The 16,061-nt window shown below is 32.3% G+C and overlaps 4 protein-coding genes and 1 non-coding gene across 10 annotated transcripts; 1 reads left to right on the top strand and 4 right to left on the bottom strand.

Annotated features, from left to right (window-relative positions):
• Positions 1–4,212: 4,212 nt before the first annotated feature.
• AOC (allene oxide cyclase) lies at positions 4,213–5,695 on the bottom strand. 2 transcript variants are annotated; one of them, NM_001247090.2, is made up of 3 exons: positions 5,191–5,468; positions 4,981–5,102; positions 4,213–4,899 (listed from the first exon to the last, which is right to left on the bottom strand). In NM_001247090.2, exons 1-3 carry the CDS (start codon positions 5,399–5,401, stop codon positions 4,498–4,500), a joined length of 735 nt encoding a protein of 244 aa, NP_001234019.1. In that variant the 5' UTR covers positions 5,402–5,468; the 3' UTR covers positions 4,213–4,497. The 2 variants fall into 2 exon arrangements, with proteins under 2 accessions (NP_001234019.1, XP_019067523.1); XM_019211978.3 differs by having other exon boundaries at positions 4,221–4,899; positions 5,182–5,695.
• Positions 5,696–7,516: 1,821 nt separating this feature from the next.
• LOC101249319 (geranylfarnesyl diphosphate synthase, chloroplastic-like) lies at positions 7,517–11,250 on the bottom strand. 5 transcript variants are annotated; one of them, XM_069294514.1, is made up of 4 exons: positions 8,896–10,940; positions 8,521–8,763; positions 8,326–8,392; positions 7,517–8,019 (listed from the first exon to the last, which is right to left on the bottom strand). In XM_069294514.1, exon 1 carries the CDS (start codon positions 10,178–10,180, stop codon positions 9,059–9,061), a length of 1,122 nt encoding a protein of 373 aa, XP_069150615.1. In that variant the 5' UTR covers positions 10,181–10,940; the 3' UTR covers positions 7,517–8,019; positions 8,326–8,392; positions 8,521–8,763; positions 8,896–9,058. The 5 variants fall into 5 exon arrangements, with proteins under 5 accessions (XP_069150615.1, XP_069150616.1, XP_069150617.1 ...); XM_069294515.1 differs by lacking the exon at positions 8,326–8,392 and having other exon boundaries at positions 8,896–11,250; XM_069294516.1 differs by lacking the exon at positions 8,326–8,392 and having other exon boundaries at positions 7,517–8,081; positions 8,896–10,872.
• Positions 11,251–11,479: 229 nt separating this feature from the next.
• On the bottom strand, positions 11,480–12,897 carry LOC112940944 (geranylgeranyl pyrophosphate synthase, chloroplastic-like). Its single transcript, XM_026029534.2, has one exon. The coding sequence runs from the start codon at positions 12,895–12,897 to the stop codon at positions 11,779–11,781; it is 1,119 nt and encodes a 372-aa protein (XP_025885319.1). The 3' UTR covers positions 11,480–11,778.
• On the top strand, positions 11,670–11,741 carry TRNAD-GUC (transfer RNA aspartic acid (anticodon GUC)). The gene has a single exon. It is a non-coding gene; the product is annotated as a tRNA-Asp (tRNA).
• A 586-nt stretch (positions 12,898–13,483) lies between the features above and the next one.
• On the bottom strand, positions 13,484–14,982 carry LOC100037490 (geranylgeranyl pyrophosphate synthetase-like protein). Its single transcript, NM_001247339.2, has one exon. The coding sequence runs from the start codon at positions 14,863–14,865 to the stop codon at positions 13,783–13,785; it is 1,083 nt and encodes a 360-aa protein (NP_001234268.2). The 5' UTR covers positions 14,866–14,982; the 3' UTR covers positions 13,484–13,782.
• Positions 14,983–16,061: the final 1,079 nt, after the last annotated feature.

Raw genomic sequence — 16,061 nt, 5'->3', positions numbered from 1 at the left:
TAATAGAAAATGATTATAATTAATAATAACGATAACAATTAGAAATAGAATATAAATTTGCGTAATTTTCACATATAGCAAACAAAAAAATATATATATCTGTATGCTATAGAAAAATTTGCATAATTGCGTTCCATAGCAAATATATAAATGTATAATTTGTTATACATTCGCTGGCCTATTTCACTGTAATTATTTAATTCACTAGTCTATTTCGCTGCAATTGTATAATTCACTGGCCTATTTCACTGCATCATCATCTGTATAAAATTTGCATTTGTATACAATTTAATTGAAGTAAAATATTTGTATATTATATGATTAAGTGTATAGCACGAATATATATGTTTTTGCATGTGCATATACAATTTTCTCTCGTTTTATACAAAACAGAAACACAATTTATACATGTATGTTCTATAAAGCGAGAGAGGCAAGTAGAGCGAGAGTGGCAAGCGAGAATGAGAGAGTGACGAGCAGAAAGAGAGACGACTAACAAACGTTTGCTATGAGGCACAATTAAATCAAACAGTAGCTACTCCATTTATTTTAGATTATTAGTTTGCTATTCTGTACAATTATCCCTATAAATTATCTATTGATTTTATAAGGTAAACAAGTATTTGTTGGACGAAAAGGGTATTTATTTAGAGTAAATTTTAGGAATAACAAACATAAAAATCATATTAGCACTTTATACCTACATTTTTTATATTTGCGCTCTATAGCAATCAATGTTTGTTATGAAGCATTTGATTTATATAAATTGAGTATCAGCGTATATGAAAAGTTGCTTGTATATGTATATGTTATTTGTGTTAGGCTAAAGTGACGAGCGAGATTAGGATAGAAGGAGTGGAGCGAGCAAGAGATGACAGAGAGTGAAGAGGTGAATTATATATGTGTATCGATTAGACAATTGTATGTATATATGTAACTACTATGTATATGTATCTATGATGGTGTTTGTATAAATGTTGAATTTGTATACAATTGAATCAAGTTAAAACATTTTTATTTGTCTATCAAATTTTTCTCGCTTTATACAAAATTAATTATACCTACAATTGTATTAACCGAGAGAGAGAAAGGAAAAAGAGAACTCGGAAGGGAACAATTTGTATTAGTATAATTATAAGTATACACAAGGGAGAGATATGTATTTGTATTTGTATATATAATCTCTCTCGCTATATACAAACATAAACACAACTTATAGATTTGTGTGTTTTATAAAGTGAGAGAGACGAAAGAGATAATTGAGTTTGACGACCAAGATTCAGGGGAGAAGCAAATGTCAACGTGTTTGTTGCGAATTCGAATTAAATAAAGCTACAATTTATAATATTTATTTTGAATAATAATTTGTTATAATACGTAATTTTCCTTATTTAATAATAAGGAAAAACTTAATACAAAAACATTAATTATCTTTTAATTTTGCAAATTAAATAAATATATTAAATAACTATTTTCAATAATGTAAATCACAGGAGGAAGGCAGTACATCTAAGAGGAAAATAGCAAACATCAATTTTCGACTCGTTTTTAGAGTATACATTTAAAAAATAATAATTAAATAACAGAAATGTTACTCCCTTTTTTATAAACAGAACAATTCAAATAGGCCAGGCAGGCACTCTCTTTTTATAAGCTTATTAAAAACGAGTACTTAAATCTGTCAGTAGATGAAACTTCAATTTTTAAATCACTATTCATAGTACAAATCTTCTTTATGTTTGTGATCTTCCTTTGCTAAAAGTATTTCCTTCATTTTAAAAAAAATAATATAGTTTGATTTAGCACGAAATTGAAAAAAAAATTTAGATTAAAGTTATGTTAAATATATAAAATTATTTTTAATTTTGTGATTTTAAATATGTCAGGTGAAAAATTACTGCAAATTTTTTTTTATCATTTTTTAAACAAACTAAAGAAAGAAGATCATTTTTTTTAAACAGAGAGTATATATTCAGACCATCTTTAATTCCACTTTATTCTCTCTATTCACCTCTTTTTTTCATTTTTTTTTCTTATTTTATTATTATTTTGTAGTTAACATATTATTTTTCATATAAAACCATTAATTATATCTCTAATATTAGTAATTTATTTTAAATGTAATATAATATTTTTAAAAATATATTATTTAATATATACGACTTAATTTTGAATTAATAATGTTTCAATTTTTTATTTTTTATCACTTTAATATAGCTTGATATCGTTATTAGTTTTTACTATGAAGAATGCACAAATTAAAATAATAAGATAAAAAAGAATAATTTAAAAATACGATACATGACACAATAATTTAAACACGACATGACAATATTATAACATAACAATTTATCACAACGATAATTTAGTAATTTGGTAGGTCATTTTTCAGATTAACAATATTTGGAAAAAAAATAGTGTACGATCCATATAATTAGTGGAGCTGTGATTGCGATTGTGCTTATTGATTTCTTTTTTCAATTGTTCTTAGTTGTTTTGTTGAATGAAAATCTCCGATTTGAATAATTTTTAGCTAGACATAAAATGATTTAAGGATAAAAATGCTCATTTTGAACTCAATAAAACATTATTAAAGCATTATGGAAGCAATATGATAATCTTGAAAATAGAGTATTTATTTAATTATATTTCACCAATAATTTTACTTTTATTTGAATTGTCCATTAATTTGTATATCACATAATATTAATTTGCAATTTATGTTATTTATAAATTTAGGAAAAATAATATAATTCTATATTAAGTAAAGAATTTTTAAAATAAATTTTTATATTGCATTAATATTGTATAAAGTGATTATTTGGAAAAAAGGGAAATAAAGGATCTGTATCATGAAATAAGAAAATAAAATGATATAAAAATAATTTTACGATATTGAGGAGGGAGAAAATGATTTATTTTTAGAGAATAAAATGGAAAATTGAGTTAGATTTGAATGTTTGAAAAAATAAAAAAATCTTTATTTAAAAAATAAAATAGAGATTAAGGTCGGAGATGATTTAGTCCTCATTTTGTTATTGTAAATCTATGTAATTGGATTTCTTCTTCTTAAAAAATAAGATCTTCATATCTTGAATTACTAGTAATAAATAAGCCCATCAAGTGCATGAGCTCCATAAATAAAATTAATCTAACTTACTTAGGGGCATCCAATATCCCAAAATCCAACTAATTATATTATAAATCACGTGTTAATGAATACAGATTATAAAAATACTCCACCTTGTAATTTTATATTATTATCAATTTTAAAAGAAGACAAATTATCTGTAAATCACATGTTATGGACTTTTGGATCGTATTAGTGTTCTATACATGGCTGTTTTTGTATTTCTAATTAATTAAAAAAAATGTTAGTTGCTATTATTCTCCTCATTTTGTTTGTTAAGGAAAGTGAGAGGAAATACATTTATGCTAAAGAAAGTTTAAAGAATTTTTATTCGTGGACTTTTTTCTTTTTTATAAGTACATTTAAACTTTGTGTGATCTGTAAAATATTATCATGTTAAATAAAATAGAGAAAATATATCACGGCATATATTAACTAGTATATAAAAAAATTTCTGATAAAATTATAACATAATTGTTTTTTAAGTACTAATGTCAATAATTGTTATGGTTGTAAGAATATCCGATACTTAACTAAAATTTGCACTCGACTTGTGGCAATGATAAATTGAAAATTAAGAAGTAAAAGTTTATAATAAAGAGAGATAATAATCACATACACTTTTGAATGATTCTTTTCTAAAAAAATTAACACACGAATACTCATTCATTTTTCAATACAAACTATATGTTATCGCCTATCTGTTTAAAATAAAACTTATTGAATAAACGATGATGTTTCAAATAAAAAATAATAAAAATGGATATGGAGAATCAACTATCAAACTCTAATAAATATATAATGGTCCAATGGTCATAATGATGAAAGGAACAATTGAATACACCTACTATCACACAACATAAAGCACTTCAAACTGAAAACAACTTGAACTTGTGAGCACTACCAACATATAAAAAAGTTTCATTTTCAAGTTCAATCATTGAGAACCCCAACGAGGGTTGCGGTGAGGTCTTGGATTCAAGCCCTTCAGAGCATAGTGGTCTCAATTTCGATCTCTTTGGATATGAAATCTCCTTTGTAAGGGAGAACTCTATGGTTCAAATAGTTATCGAACAAATACGTCCTTGAATTCATTACCAAATAATTTTTTCATTTTTATCTTTTTCTGGACTTTATAATAAAGATGGAACGTATCACATAGGGATACAATTCAGATAATAGGCATACATACAAAGTACTAACAAAACAGTTAAACTTTTACCCAACAAAACGACAAATAACATACCAAAAATTGCAAAATAAAAGGACGTTGATGTTACTTTTTTTTTTAATTCTAGAGCACGTAGTTATTGATTATTTCAGAACGACCCCAACAAAAGTTGTGATTTGCACATCAACACCCCCACTTAATTAGTGTAATTTTTCAGTGCGGCCCCTTCCTCACAAGCTTTAGCTTCAGGTGTTGGCTCCACCGTCGGCGACGGAGGAACCGCCGTACACAACAATTCAGATGGCAGACCGGGGATCCCCTTCAAGTAAAAAGTGTAAAATAGCTTGAAAGGGAAAATGAGTTGCTGCAATTTCACTTGACCGGAAACCCCTGCAAATATGCCGGATCCACCGGTGACGGCTAGGTAAGTTTCTTCATAGGTTAAGTACGCTCCCTGAACGGCGATATGACCGTAATCGCCGAAGTAGAAGCTGTAAACAGCTTCATAGCGATCTCCTTTCTTCTCTTCTTCGTGCTTGATCAGAATGCAGAGTCCTGCTGTTATTCCAATTCTCTTCTTTAGATCTGCAGTATATAGCTGCAACATACCAAGAATCAGCATACGAATTAAAAAGACTCGTTCTAGGTTCTGGTATCTTGATTGCAAAGAGAAAGTTACCTTGTTGCTAAAGGGGACAAGATCTCCGAGTGAATTAACAGTCTTTTGGCTCAATCGAAGATAAGCAGGGCTTCCACGATCACGTTCATTGATCTCATAGACACTAAGTTCTTGAACTTCAGCTGAAATCAAGAAAATTTTTGAGTATTCACAGATTGAACATAAGGTGTTTGATAAAAAAAATGTGATAAAGAAGTTAACTTTTCTTACTGTTAGTTGAATCTGTTGAGGTGCTCTGGCTCTTGCAGGAAAATGATCTGGAAGCAGTAGTAGAGGTGGTAGTAAGTTTATGATTCTGAGAAATGAGAGGGTTAGGTAGTTTAAAAGATTGGATCTTTTTAGTTTGGAAGGCAGAAGATAGCTTGGATGAGGAAGAAGAAATGGTTCTAAGAGCAGCAGAGGCTGAGGAAACAGTGGCCATTGCTGAACAATTTGTTGGTTCTAGCGGTCAAAAAAGAAGACTTAAATGAGGTTGTTGTTGATACTGATGAAACGATTCTAAGTGGGGGTGATGCATTATATAGAGTGGTGAGGGGGTCCAATTTCCATGTGTAACAAATGTGAATTGATAAACTATTACAATAAGTACTGTCAAATATTTTTTCAATTCGGTGACCGTTACCTGCTTTGGAGTCTAATTATTCTGAATTTATATTGTATAAGTATTAAAGAAGTGACATCTGAATCTAATTCAATTTTAATGTATAATTATTTTTAATTATATTGTATAAGTGTTAAAATATGATATTTGAACCTAACTCAATCTCAAAAGCTAACTCATTTTTCAAATCAATGAATACTTATAAATGAAAATATGTGTGTCTAACTCCAACGAAGCCAATAACTTGACTTTGATAAAATATTAAAATATTATATCTGAATTTAACGCAACTTCAAAAATTAGCTTTTAAAATTTTCTATCGCTCTAGGTCATTTTAACAAATAAGGTTTCATTAAAAGAGGACGGTGTTAGATGTGATGATGGTAGTTTGTGTGTTTTCACAAGTTGAATAGTCAAAGATAGTTTGGAGTTGTCCAAGAATGTAATAGCCAATGTGAGAAAAAGTGGCAACACGTGTTTCTCCTGCGCAGGCCGCAGCTATTGATTGGTGGTCTCTGCGGCTCAGCCTACATTGAATGTTGTGACTTCAACCCTTCGAATACTAATTCACACATCTCCGTCCAATTCTCTTTAATGTGTTCTTTTTATTTTTACTAAATTAGTTTCTGAAAACGTAATTTAAATTAATGAGTATATTATTTTTTTTAAAGAAAAATATTGATAAAATATGATTTTGAGTTTTTTTTTTGTCTTATTATTAATTGTTACATTTCAATTTTATGACCATGAAATAAATGAATCAAAATAATAATATAAGAAGTCAATAAAATAAATTATACATATAAGCTTGTGAAGCAAAGAGAAAAAAATAACAATTATTTAAATGAAATTGCTCGATATTTTTAATAGTTTTTTTTATTGATAAAATAATCTTAGAAGATCAAAAGATTACATGAATTAATCTTTTGGAAGTCTGTGCTGCAACTTAATATTTCTTCAATTAAAAGTTCGACAAAGATTATTTACTTTTTGTACTAAAAATGAGATAAGATTAACTTTGAGGGAAGGAAAATAAAATCTTTTAATTTTTTTACTTTGCCTTTTGAATCTCATAATTATAAGAAATGTGTTTAAAATATTATGTTAAATTTTATTCATGAGCACTTTAAACTAATTGGTTAATTACAAATATTTAAAAAACTAAGGTGTAGAAAAGGTCTTATTATTTATATTTGGGAAAATACAGAATTATCTCCTCAACTTATGTTTGAAATTTCAGAAACACACTTATACTATATTAAGATCTTATTATTCCTGAATTTATTTTATAAGTAATTGTCTATGCCGTTTCGATCTACGTGACACTAACTTAAAAAAGAAAGTCAACCAATGTTGAGCTCAAAAAATAGTGCCACGCAAAAATAGATAGAAAATTATTAATAAATAAGTTTAGGGGAATAATATAACCTTGATAAAATATAAGTGTGTTTCTGAGATTAATTCAAAAATATGTAGGTTATTGGCTCGCGTAGAAGTTACTTGGTTTGATATTAACTAGATAACAATAATCGACTTTTTTCAATTCTAATTTCTAACCAAGTTTTAGTTAGTTTTTTTTTAATTGAAGTAATTTGTTTAGTTGCTAAATATTTTTTTGTCTCTAATTATTTGTCTACTTTTAAATTGACATCATTTATTACGAAAATAATGATTGAGATAGTGAATTTATCATTTTACCCTTAGTAATTATGAAGTGGATAAATTAAAAAAACTTAAAAGTTTAAAAAATTATATTATGTAAAAGAAATTATCCTTTCTTGATTTATCAAAATAGACAAGTAATTAAAAATTATTAAATAAAAAAAAAGAACAACTAATTAGAAAAAGAGGAAGTGAAACTTTAGTTAGAGGGATCTCTAAATGTTGCATGTAGTGGGGTGTCATCTTCAAAACTTCAATACTTCACTTGCAATATTCCAAGAAGGCATAATATATATATTAGACTTCAAAATTTAACTTCAAATTTTAATTTTGATCTTCAACTTTCATAGTACATAAATACGCACTTTAATTATCCTACTATTTAATAAATAAGCACGTGATTTTTATCTGTCAAAACGCGTGAAAATCACGTATTCTACGCGCGTGAGGAGTAATTTTTTAAGCTCACAACAGAAAAAAATGCTGAAATGACAATTCTACCACCCCGGATTCCGTCCAATCTCCGACAACCCAAAAAACCCATTCATTTTGCCCAACCGTTCTTCTTCTTCCTCCACACCGAAGCACAACCCATGAAGCGAACGAACTTCAAACTCGCTGAACCCACCAAATACTTGACCCCAAACCCATCAGATTTGTCGTCTCCGGCGAGAATCATCACCAAACTGCTGCAACCAGCAGCTCGAACAAGACACAAAACAGCAGCCAAATGACCCCCAAAATCCCATGAAGACAGACCCAACAACCACAAATACCTAAACCAAGAAGCCAGCCATCAACAAACCTCTAAGCTCTGTCAAAGAATGAGCTCCGAGCTCTAAAACCATAAATTAAAATTAATTTTAATTTTTTCTAGTTCTAAAATTGACGTGTAAAATATTTAACTAGTTGACAGATACGTTGGAGCGTTTGCCTTTCACGCTCTTTGACTTTACAAATCGTGTGTTTATTTATTTAAATGTAAGATAGTTAAAATGTCTATTTGTGCTTGTGCACTATAAAAATTAGAGGTCAAAATTAAAATTTGATGCCAAATTTAGGGTCCAATAAATGTATTATACCTTACAAGAATATCTCATTTTCCTCCCAATTTAGCAAATCATTTGCAGTTTTTCCATTTAATTTGCTCTGGTCCAAGATATATGCCCAAATGCAAGACAAATCAGTTAGCAATATGTGTTTGTGTCTAAATTATAGTGATCACTATTTTTTCATTACAATCGAGTCTAAGCAAGAGAATTTAGTGAAGTTCATACCTGTTAAAGAATGACAAAAGTCCACATCAGTGGTTAATGAGATGAGGTGGACTCCTTACAAGACTTAGGCAATCCTCCTTCAGCATAAGACCTAATTTCAACCATACCTAAGAGGATACTCAGCCATATATTTCATAATAATGATTATTGCAGCATTAACCGCCCTAGCAATATCAGACTCGTTCAAAAATTGTTGTTGCTCATTTGTGGCGGCGTGGATCATCTCATGAGACAAAATGCCATCTGGTGCAGCAATTTTATTCACAAAGCAATATAAGTATAAGAACACCAAGCTTATCAACAAATCACAAAACCACTGCAAATGCACAATATTCATTACTTTGATTGATAAAGCTAAAACAGAAAGAGAAATACTTGAACTATTTGTAGCAACTTCAAAACCTTATTGAAGCTTCCATTCCCTATTGAATCAACAAGCAGTCGTTGTAGTATAGTGGTAAGTATTCCCGCCTGTCGTGCGGGTGACCCGGGTTTGATCCCCGACAACAGCGTCAAACTTTTTGGTTGTAGCACATATTCATTTTTGCCGATGAAGAAGAAAATCTGTCATAGCAAGAAGTGGAGCTGCCTTCTCTGGAGCAAAACCAACAAGCTGCTCCTTGGCCTCCTTGCTAAGTTTTTGAGCATATTCTTTGGACTTGTCAATGCCAATCATCTTTGGGTACGTCAATTTGTTGGCCAACAAATCGTTCCCCGCTGTCTTTCCTAGTTGCTCAGAGGATTTAGTAACATCAAGAATATCATCCACAACCTGATACATCAGTCCAAAACACTGCGAGAATTTCCTAACTCTATTAATCTCCTCCTCAGATGCACCACCAAGCAATGCTCCTACAATAGCCGCGGCTTCTGTAAAATCTGCTGTCTTGTGACTATGAATATACTTAAGCTCTTCCAATCCAGTATCACATTTATCTCCACACAGCATGTCAACCACCTGGCCAGCCACTGCCCCCTCTGGTCCAATCAACCTTGCTACTTCTCCAACAGCACGAACCATTGTTTTTGGGTGCACCCCTTTAGTGGTTGTTGCCATATGCTCAAATGCTAAGGCAACAAGTGAATAACCAGCTAGAACAGTGACATTTTCGCCAAAAACCTTGTGATTTGACAGCTTTCCTCGACGGAGATCACCATTGTCCATGCACGGAAGGTCGTCGTGCATCAGACACATAGAGATTATCATCTCCATTCCGCAAGCAGCAGGCATCACCGTTGATTCTTGCCCACCAACAAGCTCACAGGCGGCTATGCAGAGTACAGGGCAAACCCGCTTGCCTTCAGAAAGGAGTGAGTATCTCATTGCTTCGTGGAACTTGATAGGCTCTTTGATTGGAACAGCAGCATCTAAGGCTTGATTGACAGATTTGACCTTTTGGAGCATGTAACTTTTCAAATCAAAGACACTTCTTGTTGTCTTACCAGATTCTCTGCATATATTTTCATGTTTGATAACTTTGGATTCATTCTTGGAAAGATCTGTGCTATTACAAAAGGATCTTGCTTTTGGGAGGAATATAACTTCTGTTGTTTCCTCTGAAGAAAGAAGCAACTTTGTTCCTGCAGATCTGAATCTTTTTGGAGTACCTCTTGTACTAAGTCTTGCAAGATTGTGGATTACACCTTTTCGCATAGACATGACTCTTAACTTGAGAAGTCTGCCAATCTTTTTCCCTGATCTAGTGAATTACTATCCAGTCTGGAACCCTCAAGCCAAAAACTTTATGGGACCTTGCTATAACTCATGAGTTGACTATTTGGTATTTTGCTAATACCTAAAGAGGATGATGAAAATGGTAAGATCTTTGTTTGATGGCTATGAACTATCCAGATATATCACTTGCACTAACTTGATTCTAATTAATAATGGTATTTGGGGAGTCTCATTTACATGGTGTATAGAATTATCTCTAATAATTGGTATTCCATTTTGATCAATGGGCAACCATGTAGTTTTTTAAAAAAAGGAGTAAAACTAGGTGATCCTCTTCTCTATCACCAACTCTATTCATTTTGGCCTCAGAATGCATGCCAAGGGCATTAAGTGCATCACTCTCAGAGCACAGATTTGCTGGATTTGGCATAGTCCAGAGATAAACCATCTGGCTTATACTGATGACACTATCATATTTGCCTCTGCTAATGAAGAATCACTAATATTGATCATGAATACTATCTCAATATATGAAAAAGATAAGTGTTCAGAAAATGAACAAAGGCAAGATTGCAATCTTTCTTGATCACAATGCAAGTCAAGAAGTAGAAGCTGAAGTGTCTGAGATTACCAGAATTCATAGAAAAGATTTCCCCTTAACATATTTGAAAGTACCAATTTACAATGGGAAGACACACTATAAAGAGATCACAGACAAGGTGTTTAATAGATTCAATTAATGAACAGGGAAGCTCCATTCTATCCATGGGAGGGTAAAACTCATTAAATTTGTGCTACAGAGTATGCCTACACACTTACTGTTTTCCCTAACTTACGGATCAGATCACGCAAGAGATGAAAAGCTGGACTGAAAGATGGAAGGAGGCCCTGTTTATCATGAACAAATAAAATTCCCTATTGGGAGGAGAAATGAAACAAACTTTTAACTAATTTGGTTTCTTTGGTTGCTTGTAGATCTTCAAGGAAGACAAAGACCAACAGCACAAACATGCACACAAATATAAATTATAAACAGTACAGAAACAAACTGGCGTAATTTTTCCTGGATTGGCTCAGTACAATAAACCTGTAAATGGAATGGCTCAGTAGAGAGGAAACATACTTAGCTATAGGAACTCAAGAACCAATGCAGACACCAATACATCAATAAGAAGGAAAGAGAAAAGGTATGAAGCATCTACAAGAACCAAATGGGCTAGCAACATGCAGAACAAATCCGATACCTAATCTTGATTTTACTATTAGGGTTGGATGCTCATGCAATTGTTTTGAACAAATCTTTTTCAGTACAAAATCAAAAAAAAGGGCGACATCAATCACACAGTTTCAGACCGGAAAACAAAAAAGAAGATAGAAGCTCACTTTACAAAGCATCGCAAAGAGCACAACATCACATCTACCCTATACAACTAGTTTTCTTGAATAGTAACAAAGGCTGTAGCTCTAACAAGCAGTCGTTGTAGTATAGTGGTAAGTATTCCCGCCTGTCACGCGGGTGACCCGGGTTTGATCCCCGGCAACGGCGTGTGTATAAAAGAAAGATTAAATAATAGGTATGATCATCATTTTTGCCGATGAAGAACGAAATCTGCCATAGCAAGTAATGGAGCTGACTTTTCTGGATCAAATCCGACAAGTTGTTCCTTGGCCTCCTTGTTAAGTTTTTGGGCGTATTCTTTGGACTTGTCAATGCCAATCATCTTTGGGTACGTCAATTTGTTAGCCAACAAATCCTTCCCCGCTGTCTTTCCTAATTGCTCAGAGGATTTAGTCACATCAAGAATGTCATCCACAACCTGAAACAGCAGTCCAAGACACTTGGAGAATTTTTCAAGTCTATTAATCTCCTTCTCGGACGCACCACCAATCATTGCTCCTACAACGGCCGCAGCCTCTGCAAAGTCTGCAGTTTTGTGACGATGAATATACTCGAGCTCTTCTAATCCAGTATCAGAGTTACCTCCACACAGCAAGTCAAGCACCTGGCCAGCCGCTGCCCCCTCTGGACCTATCAATCTTGCTAGTTCTCCAACAGCACGAGCCATTGTTTTCGGGTGTACACCTTTAGTGGCTGTTGTCATATGCTGAAATGCTAAGGCAACAAGGGAATAACCAGCTAAAACAGTGACATTTTCGCCATAAACCTTGTGATGTGACAGTTTTCCTCGACGGAGATCATCGTTGTCCATGCAGGGAAGGTCGTCGTGCATCATACACATAGCATGTATCATCTCCATTCCACAAGCAGCAGGCATTGCTGTTGATTCTTGGCCACCAACAAGCTCACAGGCGGCTATACAGAGTACAGGACAAATCCGCTTGCCTTCAGAAAGGAGTGAGTATCTCATTGCTTCATGGAACTTGATAGGCTCACTGATTGGAACAGCAGCATCTAAGGCTTGATTGATGGATTTGATCTTTTGAACCATGTAACTTTTGAAATCAAAGACACTTGTTGTTTTTCCAGCTTCTCCGAGTATGTCTTCATGGTTGATAACTTCACTTTCATTCTTGGAAAAACCTGTGCTATTACAAAAGGCTCTTGCTTTTGGCCGGAATATAACCTCTGCCGTTTCCTCTGAAGAAAGAAGCAACTTTGTTCCTGCAGATCTGGATCTATTTGGAGTGCCTCTTGTACTCAGTTTCACAAGATTGTAGATTACTCTTTTTAGCATAGACATGACTCTTAAAGTGTGGATTACTCCCTGATTTGGTGATTTCCTATTTGACTTACTGAGGAACAAGCATTCAAGCGAAAGCAGCAAGGTAGAAGCTATCTCATAATAAAGTCAAACATCACTCTTTTTTGTATTACTAATATAAAAAATAGGGTTAGAATGAGTTCCTAATTTACAGACTGGTCCCAAGCCCAAAAATATATGGCAATTTGCAATAACTGAGTTGGCTCTTTGGTATTTTCTTCATACCTTTTGAGGATGAGTGGAAGATGTAATCCACATAATGGTCTATCTGGCAGGACTTTTAAGAGAAATTGATTTTCAAAGTGAAAGCCACTAAAGAAAATTATGAACATTAACTGGCAGATCCAGTTGGGAAGTAACTCAAAATTATTCGGGATATCCAATAATTGATAGAAGTCCAAGTTTGAATGAAAACTATACTAATTACATATGACAAAAATGCAGAAATGTTTGAATGAAGAATCTTTACGGAAGAGTAGAGAAATGTTGTGACTTAAAGAATGGGAATGTCTCAGGTCATAGAAGTGCTGCAACAGCCAAAGGAAAGAAATAAAAGACAGTAGAATAAGCTGCATATAAGACTTCATATAGAAGCTAGAAATAGACTTTAACAAAAAAAATGGCCAAATACATCCACAGAATGAGATATCAGTTGAAGAGTATCATAAGGAGAAGAAGAATAGAAACGTGTATGGGCCATTATTTCATTCAAGATGTTAGAAGTTTGAATCTTTAAATGTACACACTCATGTCCTTGCCTTGTACTTACTTCTTAAACTTTAAATATACAAATTGGTTGACCAAAAATTCATATATTCATTGTTTAATACTATCAGGAATCACTGAGAATTCTGTTGTTACAATTTAATTCTCTCTGTAAGCAATATAATTTGCAAGAGCAAACAATGGAGCTGCTTTCTCTTGATCAAATCCAACAAGCTGAGCTTTCGCTTCTTTGTTTAACTCCTCAGCAAACTCCCTAGATTTCTCAATACCTATCAGTTTGGGATAAGTTACCTTATCAGCAACCAAGTCCTTCCCAGCTGTTTTCCCCAATTGCTGAGAAGACTTTGTGACATCAAGAATATCATCCACAACTTGAAATAACAAACCAATACATCTTGCAAATTTTCTTAGCTTTTCCACATCTTCATCTGGTGCACCTCCTAATATAGCCCCTAGCACCACTGACCCTTCTAACAAAGCTGCAGTCTTGTGCAGATGAATGAACTCTAAATGCTTCAAATCAACATCAGAAATGCCTTCTGAAATTATATCTACAACCTGACCAGCTACAAGTCCCTCTGCCCCAATACACTTCGCCAACTCACCAATCACCCTCACAATTCTATCAGAAGAAACCCCTTTTGTATGAGTAGCAATGTGCTCAAAGGCTAATGCAAGAAGTGCATCCCCTGCTAAAACAGCCACATCCTCCCCATAAATCTTGTGATTTGTAGGTTTCCCTCTTCTAAGATCATCATTATCCATACAAGGAAGGTCATCATGAATCAAAGACATGGTGTGAATCATTTCAACAGCACAAGCTGCTGGCATGGCTGTGGACTCAACCCCACCAACAAGCTCACAAGCAGCTATACACAACATGGGTCTAATTCTTTTCCCACCAGCAAGAAGAGAGTACCTCATGGACTCATGAATCATGACCGGTTCCTTGATAGAGACTGCAGATTCCAAAGCCTTGTTGACAGAAACAGCCTTTTCAAGAACGTATTCTTTAAACTCCATTGCTTGTTTCTTGCTCTTGCTTTCTTGCTCCTTTGTAAGAAGAGCTGAGACAGAAAGAGAAGAAGGGTTAGTGAAGAATTTCATCTTCAGATGAGGCATGAATCCTGGAGAGCGAAATCTGGATCTGCCTTTATTTCCAACGTCAGAAAAGGGATGATGGGTGTATCCCCAAGTTGTAATTGTTGTTGAAAGACTCATTCTTTCGACCTAATTTCTCAGTTAATTAGGTTTCGCAAAGATAGATGAAGAAGAAGGAGATTGCAAGTTTAGGATATCCGAAGCTGTACAGAAGTTTCAACATTAAGGGTCCACTACTGGATAGTGAAGAGACGCAACTGCATATATATAAAAATAAATATTCTTCAAGGTTGGCCAGTAGAATGCCTAAATAATGTGTGATCTCATACTCTTCGATCGAGTTAATTCCCTAAATTAAATTGCTTTTGAAACATTATTTATATTTTATTTACGTTTACAATATTACTCAGTTATCGTTATTTTCCTTCAAACACTTTAAAAACATTTACTCTCTCTTTTAGTTGGCATATGTCATTAAAATTTTTTTTTAATAAATAGACTAATTTAATTCATCAAACTCATTTAACTAAAATAATGATTATATTATTTTTAATTTTTTTATTAATTTATTAAGAATAAATTTTCATACTTAAAATCTTTGTTACACAACTTATAATTAATTATAAATTAGCATTCATGAGTGATTTGTGTATTAATTTATTTTTGAATTTAAGTGTTTATAAGTATTCAAAATTGATAAAACTATAGTACATAATTTAAATGAATTATTCATAACATAAAAAAATAAAAAGTTTAATTATGATAAAAGATTATAAGCATAAAAATTTATTCTTCATAAATTAATAAAAAAATTAAAAAATAATATGATTATTTTTTAGTTAAATAAGTTTAATGAATTAAATTAGTCTATTATTAAAAAATAAATTTAATGACATGTCATGCCAACTAAGAAAAAGGGATGATTTTGAATTGTCAAGTATATTTGGAGGAAAATAGTAATAGTTGAGTGATATTTTCATCTTGAATGAAACATAAATGATATTTCAAGACAATTCTCTTTACTTGGTTGACCATTAGATAAGGAAAAATAAGTAAACTAGTCAAAATAAATAACATATTTAGTAAAAATATTCATACTTTATAAATATTAGCAATAATGTCAAAAATGTCATTATTTTAGAAAATTTATGTGTCTCAATTTTCTTCCTATTTTATCTCTTTTTTTCAATTAATTCTATATATCTTTTTTTTTTAAAAAAAAGTCATTCTCTCTTATATTTATCTTTTCAAATTGTTAATTCTCTCTCCCATTTAATTTTTTTTCTCTCTCATGATTATCTTTTCTGATTTTCCTC

The sequence above is a fragment of the Solanum lycopersicum genome, chromosome 2, assembly GCF_036512215.1.
Source record: "Solanum lycopersicum chromosome 2, SLM_r2.1".
NCBI lineage: Eukaryota > Viridiplantae > Streptophyta > Magnoliopsida > Solanales > Solanaceae > Solanum > Solanum lycopersicum.
The sequence above is the reverse complement of the archived record's forward strand: the minus strand, read 5'-3'. Positions and strand labels throughout refer to the sequence as shown.

Excerpts from the sequence above, each read along its gene's own strand:
- AOC (XM_019211978.3), bottom strand. The coding sequence starts at position 5,401 with ATGGCCACTGTTTCCTCAGCCTCTGCTGCTCTTAGAACCATTTCTTCT. Across the intron at positions 5,103-5,181 it reads TTCAACTAACAGTAAGAAAA|CTGAAGTTCAAGAACTTAGT; the intron begins GTTAACTTCTTT and ends TCTTGATTTCAG. Across the intron at positions 4,900-4,980 it reads TTGTCCCCTTTAGCAACAAG|CTATATACTGCAGATCTAAA; the intron begins GTAACTTTCTCT and ends GGTATGTTGCAG.
- LOC101249319 (XM_069294515.1), bottom strand. The coding sequence starts at position 10,180 with ATGTCTATGCGAAAAGGTGTAATCCACAATCTTGCAAGACTTAGTACA.
- LOC112940944 (XM_026029534.2), bottom strand. The coding sequence starts at position 12,897 with ATGTCTATGCTAAAAAGAGTAATCTACAATCTTGTGAAACTGAGTACA.
- LOC100037490 (NM_001247339.2), bottom strand. The coding sequence starts at position 14,865 with ATGAGTCTTTCAACAACAATTACAACTTGGGGATACACCCATCATCCC.